This window comes from Mercenaria mercenaria, chromosome 15 (genome assembly GCF_021730395.1).
Source record: "Mercenaria mercenaria strain notata chromosome 15, MADL_Memer_1, whole genome shotgun sequence".
Classification (NCBI taxonomy): Eukaryota; Metazoa; Mollusca; class Bivalvia; order Venerida; family Veneridae; genus Mercenaria; species Mercenaria mercenaria.
The window spans coordinates 59,081,814-59,091,404 of record NC_069375.1 but is presented as its reverse complement, the minus strand read 5'-3'; the positions used below and the strand labels follow the sequence as shown (position 1 = coordinate 59,091,404).

General features: G+C 33.0%; 1 protein-coding gene across 1 annotated transcript; it reads right to left on the bottom strand.

The window, feature by feature from the left end:
* Positions 1-7,908: 7,908 nt before the first annotated feature.
* LOC128548848 (heavy metal-binding protein HIP-like) lies at positions 7,909-9,124 on the bottom strand. Its single transcript, XM_053524362.1, has 2 exons — positions 8,699-9,124; positions 7,909-8,492 (listed from the first exon to the last, which is right to left on the bottom strand). The coding sequence occupies exons 1-2, from the start codon at positions 8,931-8,933 to the stop codon at positions 8,155-8,157; spliced, it is 573 nt and encodes a 190-aa protein (XP_053380337.1). The 5' UTR covers positions 8,934-9,124; the 3' UTR covers positions 7,909-8,154.
* Positions 9,125-9,591: the final 467 nt, after the last annotated feature.

Sequence of the window (9,591 nt, the reverse complement as noted above, 5' to 3'; positions counted from 1 at the left end):
CAAAATTACAATCTCCTGCTCTACCACTATTAACATCAAGAAATGTAGCTGTATCTCTTGAATAACTGTTGGTGAATTTTATATTGGGATGGATATTGTTTAAACTGTCAATAAATTTAAGTAGGTCTGCTTCACTGTGTTCCCATATAAAAAAATGTCATCGAGGAAACGTAACCAAAGCGATGGCTTAACAGTAGTATTAGCTAGGAAATCGCTTTCCAGTTAACCCATAAAAGTGAAGCATAAGTAGGCGCCATACGTGTCTAAATATACTGTCTAAAAGACACTGGTAATACAATTTTGTTATTACCTTTGTACACCATTTAAAACACTGCTAATGATTTATTTTTACCTTTGTATACGTTAATGATTTGTTTTTACCTTTGTTTACCATGTTTGAGTCTATTAATGATTTGTAAATACATTTGTATGCCATGTGAGATACTGTTTAGCATTTGTCTGTGATATCCATAAGTAGCGTACTGTAAAACGTCTGTGATAGATATGTTTTCGTACTGTAGACCGTATGTGACAGCTATATGTCTTATACTGTATTGTTAATTTGTGTTCGACTTTTAACTAACGAATACTTTTCAAAATTTTGAATATGCTTTTGAGGTAGTCAGTCGCATTTAAGTAGTATCTTATGACATTTCTCAGTTCTGATATTTCCTTTTAGAATGTTATTTAAGGAATTAAAATGTAATTACCTGCTTTTAAGGAGATTTCTTTAGAAAAAGAAAGCGTACGTTTATTCTGATTTCAGTAGACCTTCCAGTTGCATATTACCTTTGATAACTAGGAGTTAGAAGTTATTTAAAAAATACACCTTGATTGCAAAACATTATTGACAAAAGGGAAATAATACTTTTTTGAGTACATACATACTGTCATACGGTACTTATGTATGTATGTATGTATGTATGTATGTATGTATGCGGAATTTTTCCACGAGAATGCATATGCACAAATTTTATATAATAATGGCATTTACGCATCAATTAAAATATTCTTCTATATTATCATTTATTACTTCATTTACTAGACCTTACGGTTAAGTGTCTATCAATAACCTTTTGGAAACACAATCAGCTCTTATTTATTATAGATCTTGAAATGCAGCTTTTGCTTTTCATGTTTCCTGAAGTATCGCCAGATCATCATATTAGGCAGAAAGTCTATATATGGAACTAAGTTACTAAAAGGAGGATATACATGTATATATTGTTCTACTGAAAATTGTTAAACTCGTATCAAAAGTAAATGAATTGATTTTTTTGATGTCCGGCTCTTAGTGTTCAGTCCTTGAAACACTGCAGTTTGAAAACCATTATTTACGACCTTTTACCAAATATATATAGGACGTCTTTTACAATAATGATATATCACTTGCAAACTTAGCAAACTTCTTGAATGCACAAATGGAAATCAGTTGAAAACTGATATTTCATACCATTTCGTCTCGAAACCCGGATGTGTCGAAAACGGGTTTTAAGTATCGTCAAGAACGGAATATTGGTTTGATAATGGCACATTGGTCATGGAGGTACAATCGGCTGTGCGAGAATCGTGGTAATAACGTTTTTCAGGACAAACGGTCAGAAATCGTTGATACTTATATTTAAAAGTTGTGTGCATTTTATATAGGTATGGCAGGGTTTTTTTTTATCCACACTTGTGTCTGAGTGCCGATATCGGCATAGGAAATACGACTCAATGAAACGAAGTTTACATCTATAAATAAATTTACCTGGTATATTGTGTACACAGATTAACATTCTGTGAACAGCATGAACACAGATTTCTAGACAAATATGCCATTGAACTATTTTTACGAAATTTTATGCATAGAAGTAGCAGCCCGACTAATCGATATTTGAAAAAAGTACTGACAAAATGTACGAACATATTGGCATTGGTTTCCCCATTTAGCTTATCCTATGCTCTTTTCAACGGCACATTTTACAATAAATTGCACATTTGCGTTCGTGGACATCATCATGTTAAATATAATAGGGTTGTTATAACAGTAGCTTGATCTTGGATGCAGTATTCGGCTCGAGTGTATTTTTGCGCGCCTCGTGAGATCCGACCTTGCAAAATCCACGAGAGCCGAATACAAAGTCCCAGATCTAGCTACTGTTATAATGAGCCTTTTATTATATACCTTTACCATTTTGATTCTTGTTTTGTTCTTGAACGAAGTCTTCAATGTTTATCGATATTAAATGGAACTTAGTGAAGTTTTTATGTGCGCAATTTATAGCAATGTGCCGGGTCATGCATATTAATGAAAATAGTCCAGCAGCATACAATATGGAAGGTACAGTACGGAATTTAAAACGGGTACAATACGGAATTTTTGTCTGTCTGTTCATATCTAATTGTGAAATACAAGCCGATTTTTTTACAGAATTTTCATAGGTATATAATAAAGCAAATTATGGTACGGGTACGTTTTCTGAATAGAAGAGATTGTTGCTTTCATATGCATCTGCATTCAATTTGTTATTTATCATGTTTACAGAACTAAGGATTTCTATGAATAATTAATAACTGTTTAACATAGCAGTAGCTTGAATCGGTTTCTCTAGCTCCATAAAGGTACACATGTGCTAAATATTTTGGTGAAACAAGAGATATTTTATAAAAGCGCAGTTCAAAGTAAGTGAGAAAAGCACAGGATATAACAAGCCTTGCGATGAACACAAGTGTTTGTTGCTTTGTTGCAATGAAAATAAAGCTTCTGTATAAAGACTAGGCTTTGATGGGATTCGCTGCAAAATCTGTGAAGTAGTTAGGGCTGGATGGTGGTTTCAATTTAGACAAATGTTTCTATCAATCATCAATTTACGGTCATGATTACGAAAGAGTTATACTCATAAGTCTGTCCTAGCCTTTACCTTTTGCTTAGCGACAAATCAAAGAGTTCTTCATTAAGCTTATTCAATGCTCTTTCCAACGACACCTTTTACAATAAATTGCATGTGTGCATTCGTGGGCATCATCATGTTAAATATAACAAATTATGGCCCGGGTACGTTTTCTCTAATATAAAATTGGTGTTTTTATATGCATTTGCATTCATTTTTTTATTTATAATATTGAAAGAACTAGTAATTTCTATGTGTAACTAATTGCTGTGTAATATAAAAAATGCTTCAATCGGTTTCTCTAGTCCATTAAAGGTACACAAGTGGTAAATATTGTGGTGAAACAAATGATATTTTATATCATAACCTAAATCAAAAACAATCCTTTGGTAACCTTGTGTAAAACATACACGACCAAGGCTTTCTTAACGAAACATCGGCTGGTGATGTCTAAAAGGTCTCGAACGCGCTGTTCCAGATCCATCCACAAGGTGGTGATTAAATTTTGATATCAAAATATAGAAATTAATGTTCTTTAATTTCCGGAATTAAAAATTTTACTGTCTATTTACTCGTGCTGCTCGTAACCTTCAAAAAGCGAACAAGGAGAAACCCGTAGTCAAAAAAAATATTTTTTTCTATATTTATATCCAATTTATTTATAAAAATAAACTTTCAGAGCTATGCGAGATAGATATGCGAAAAACAACAAACATAGGACTGCTCACTACATCCCTTTGAAGCAAGTGAAATTATCAATCTTGATATCTTATTGTCCGTTCAACGATGATTTCGAAAACAATATATAATATACGCTGATTATTCACGTCTCAAAAGGCTTTGAATTTCATATTTAAACAGATAAAGCAGCTGTCCAAATAGAGAGTGTGCATAATGGCATGATTAGAAAAGCATTACTTTCAATATTGCAATGGATCTTATACGGTCAGCGTCATTAAGGGTGCTAAAAAAACAACATATTCAATAAGTAATCCTACTCATTAACTAAATATTAAAACATTGACAATTTAATCAGATAGCAATTATTGAATAACAAAATAAAGGTATTTTACGTTTGTGACAAATAAGCCATCCATATAACAATCAAAGTCAATATTGCCCTCAGTTCATACGCAATGATATTAAACATCTTATCAAATTATCTAAACACGTTGTAAGCTACTATAAGATCATCAGCGGTATGGCTGTGTATGTCAGTTGTTATTTGAACACTTGGAAAAAACTACTAGCTTTCTGTTGTATACAGTACAACCTCTCCAGAGCAGCCATCTCTTAAGAAAAAAAAACTGTCCATAACAACATTATCAAAATTTCCCTAAGCTGAAATATACTATCAAATTTACCTCTCAAGAACAACAACCTCTACATAGCAGTGAATATTTGTATCTCCCAAAGAGTGTTGCTCTAAGAGGTTGCAGGTTTTACAATCTCTTTTTTATAATGCAGTAGATTTCTTTGGTTTCACAATGTATTATACTTTAATATTTCGCTTTAACTTCCTCATATACATTATACATGTTTGTAAGCTGCTGTTAAACCTTTATAATATTTCATTTCATCACCTGTTATTGAAAGAAGATAGAAAACTGTAAGTATGAGATCTGAATTATTTCCATTTAAGCACGCAGTTGTATTCCATGTACAAATGGAAACTCATTTCTTGATGTGAAAACTATTGTTAAATTTCATGTATGTCTGACTTAATTATCTACCTAAAACTTAAACGATACTCTGAAACTTTTTAGGTATCTCGGTTTCAGACATTACCTCAAAACTTACTTTTCTACTATTTTAAGTTATTATCCTTAGTAATATTTGATAATACTGTTAAAATCTTATAAATGTCTGTGTATCGTCATAAATAGATCTCGTGTGTTGTTGCAGGGAAAGTTGCATAACTTATTATAAGCTTTTATTTTGTCAAGTTTTAAAACGGGACGTAAACAGGTTTCTCAAAAACTACTAGACTGAATGCTTTCAGACTTCACACACATCAAAACATGTAACCTCACTCTTACTTATATTCTGTCGAAACTATGTCCCTTTATAATTTTCGATGAAATATCAAACGTTCTAAGTAACCTTGCGTCATCAAACACGCTTTCCACAGGCGTACACCTCAACTGACGACTGTCGTGACGTTTATAAGTAAACATGGATAATCGACCCCTTCCAGGTGTATATATTTATATCAAATTGGTCTAAAAAGACTGGTTATAGTTTCTGGACTATATATAAAATTCTTTACAAACTTCTTAAATAGTTTTTTTCTTATCTCAAACATCTTTTCAAAGTATAACAAACAGTCTAAACATATAATTACTATTATTGTTTTAAAAAAAAATAAACATTCACGACATTGTATCTTCTCTGACTTAATCCTTTCAGTTCTGTTATCCGAAGTTTCCTTCTTGATTTGAGCAATCAAGTATTTTTTTGTAAACTTGTCTGATTACATCTTTAAAGAAAGGCAGTACCTCGAGTTTGAATCAAAAATAGCGGGTAAATATCTGTATCTCGTGCAAATATATCTTCTCGGGAGTCTTCCCGCGGGTCTCAAAATGTTGCATGCCAGCTAGATGATCCTCGAACTCCTTTTTGGTTTCAAAATGTTCACTTTCCTCAGCCACCTCATGTACATTCCTAAGATCAACTTTGTTCATTTGTCTTGTTTCTGTAACAAAGCTATTATCTAAAGCAGTAATAGCAGCTAAGGTTCCGCAAATAACGGAATTGATGTCATTGCCATTCTGTTTATTGTAAAATTAACGCAAGTGTACAACAATCCAAATAAAGATCGTTTAACTAGACTAAGTATGGAAATAAAAAATTAAACATATTTAGTATGTGCTATTGTTATTGTTGATAAGTTGTATATACTCTTAAAGGGACAAGACTCCTTGATGTACACTGTTTTCAAAATGTTGAAAGTGTAGGTGTGGTCAATTGATTTTAAACAAAATTTTATTAAATTTATCATTTTTATATACCTTGTTTTAAAGAGACCAGTAGAAAAGGTTCATATTTATCAGAAATATCAATTATTTGTCTCCACGTAAATTTTGTAATTATCATCAACGATATGAAGAGATCGAAATATAACAACTTTCAATGATGTAGACTTATAACGGCCGCAACACGGCACATACAACGCTGCTGTGATAATAAGATATAGAAAGTAGAAAACTGAATGTCACCCAGCATTACATAAATGGAAATGTTGCAGGCTCGGTTTGATTTAGCCTGTTCATGGACGGTAGTGTAAATGCAAGCTAACGTTGGTTATTTTACATTCTAAATTGTTTTTTCTCTGTTAAAACATTCTTACATCCTTACGCTAGAATGACGTCACGTTAACGTGCAGTGAATTCAATGTTTTTGTTGCGACCAAGAATCGAAATAATTTATACCAAAACCCTGTTTTAACGCTATTTATACACTCCGGCGGTAATACGTCGTACAAATAATTTCATTACTCCCGACGTATAACCGCCCATCGTGCGTAATGGTGTTAAAACACTGTTTTGCTATAAATTATTTCTTAAGTATATCCGACAGACAAGAGTTACTCACTGCAGCTTAAGAATTACTCTAATTTTGTGCAAATATATTGATGAAAGGCAATACGAAGTTGAAGTTCTGTTGAATTGTTGCTACATATGAATAAAATTTATTTTTTTGTTGTGAAAGTAACTTAATATATGCTTATGCTAAAATCTTGTTGTGTAAACAGAGCAGAAAAATTTAAATAAAAATAAAAAAATAACTGATAAATCCTCACTGAATATAGAACTAGAAGTATTACAGAGCAGGCGCACTAATAATAATATTTTCTGTTGCTTCAATAAATCCGGGGAAGTCAAAAAATGAAATTTTAGTAATCATTTTACATCATTTCTTTTGTTTAAGACCTGCTGTGCAATATGACTTGAAAGGTGTTCAATAACATCTTCTGTTTTGACACGGAGGTTGCGGAATTGTGAGAATGCATATATAATAATGAAATTTATGAGCAACTAGCACGTCATCATATCAGAATAGCCTACTAACTCAGTTGAGACTACTGTATAGAGATTCTGTCTTCAACCAATAGAACTTAGAAAGATATCCACCTCCAATTTGCATATAATTTGCAATCGACATTAAAATTTTCATGTTGATAGGTAGGGCTTGCGTTCGATGCCTTAAGTGTAGTCTTGTCTTATAAACTATCACATCAAAAGTTTTAAATGCCATGCAAAATGACTACCCATACTTTGACACAGTGTCGTTAAATTTTCGATTATTTGGAATTGTAGGACCGTACACAGGGTACATGCTTAAGCTTTCTAATATCAGCTTAAATTTATAAGTCGCGGGGTCTTGTTACCATGGTAACGCATTTTCTTTAATTTTTCAGCAACTACATATGATTACAGCATTTGCGAAGTCTTTTATGCCATTTTGTTACCTATTTAAAATATAGGGCTTAATATATACAAAGAATATTAAACATTTAATATATATTCTACCGTATCTTAAAGTTATAGGTAACCATGGCAACATAAACTTAAAATATCTTATATACTGCTTTTTTTCTTTAGAGTTGTCCTTGTCCGTCCGTATGTCCGTCCGTCCGAATTTCGTGTAAAGCATACTTCAACATTCTTAATTGGCCCAGAGTCGTCAAATTTCACATGATTATTATTTAGAAAATGAAGTTGCGCACTTGATGCTTTAGTTGGGATCTTACACAGCTAGATCAGAGTTATGAACCTTGAATAGATCAAAGTATGCATGTATAGGACATCAAATTGGAGTTTAAAACGTTTTTGACCCGGGACATATAACATAAAGAATATTATTCAGCATAGAACGTTGTGCCACTGGGGTTTCAATTCGGCATTTCTGTCGGTCAGAACAGAGTTATGGTCCTTGATAAAGTCAACAATATGCATAAAAGGTATGAGAGATTTTGTTGCATATATCTAAAAGAGCACTTGTCTTAGTCATATAACATTAGAGCTGTGTTATATAGTATTTGAAGCTGTGCAGATGGTCTATTGTTTCACTCCGTTCGACCAGAGTAATGACCATTGAGTAAGTGAAAAATACACATTATATTTACTTATGACCTAGAAGTCTTTCATTTTATTATCCACAATATGTTGATATTTGAATACAGCATATACGGATTGAATACTGACACAAAATTATAGCCGGAGAATGTAAAGAATATCTGACTTTTTGACAAAAATTCACAATTCAAGCACATTTCATTTTATTTTCCCACGACGGCTACGCTCGCAAAATCTTCTTGTAGCAGGAAACCAGCGAATGTACTGTACAGCCAGGTAATACCCTGTCCATTTTTGACAAATTGTGCGTGGTAGTTACTATGGTACATTGAGAAGAGTGTGACAGAAAAGACGTACGTACCAGACACGGGGGCAGTAAAGGAGCCGAAATGACTATTGTAAGCATTGCCGATGTTAGTTACCACATTGTCAAAGGTGATTGACTGATGCGCTCCAGCGTGATTTAGATGTTGACTGAGAGTTGCAAAAAATGCAACGGGGTTTTCATTCTCTGCACGACGGATTCTGTGGGTTTGCATCGCTGAAATAACATTCAATAACATAACGCGTTCGTTTTACCACATGATAGTGAATAGAAAAAATATACTGTATAACTATAACTAAAGTTGTTGAGTTATCTAACATTTTTAGAAACCCTTTTCTTTGCATTTTAAGCACATCCCCTTCGAAAGCATATCACATTTTTAATCGTTTATTACGGTAAGAATTTTATAGTAAATGAAAAACCTTCACGAGATGGTTTTTCCGCTGATTTGATTCGCCCATTTCCGTCATCCTCGGTTTCCACTGATTTGTCTATTTCCTGGTTTAACTTGCCGGGGCTTTTGTTGGAAAGCCTTCGGACCACACTTTCTAGGGATGCGGTACGTCGAGTTTGAATCAAAAGTTGGCGTCTTAAACTCTTTATCTCGCGCAAATATACCTTTTCTCGTGATTTCTCACGAGCCTCGAGATTTTCCATACGATCTAGAAGATCCTCCACTTTTTTGTTGGCTTCAAAAATTTCTAAATTAGTCCCGTCTTGAATGTTATCATAGACAACTCTGCCTTTTTTCCCGTTTTAGCCACAAAGGCATCATCCAAAGCTGAGGTAAAAGCTATGAATGTACAAAATAAAAGAATGGAATTTAAGTACATTCTTCAGTAAGTGAAATCCACACAAATATTTGACAATTAAAACTACGATACGTGTATTAAGATAATAAACCAATTTAAACGTGAACTATCACTGATAAGACATAGTCTTAAAGGGGCATGTCTACAAATTTTGTGCAAATAATTGAAAGGACGCTAAAGGTTACTCGCCACATTTTAGATTCTTTTTTCATTTTCAATATGTATTATTAGATTATCTAAAAGAAACAAGTAAGGAACAAGTAATGCCTATCAAATCAGACCAGATCCTAATTAGATGTTTTATTATATTTTATTATCTTCAATAATATTTAAGAAATAACTTATAGCAAAAGAGTGTTTTATAACTATTTAGGCACGATGGGCAGTTATACGTCGAGCGTAATAATATCACGAGGGCGCAGCCCAGGTGAAATTATTTGTACGACGTATCACCACCCGAGTGTATAAATAGTGTTAAAACACGAATTTGCTATAAATTATTT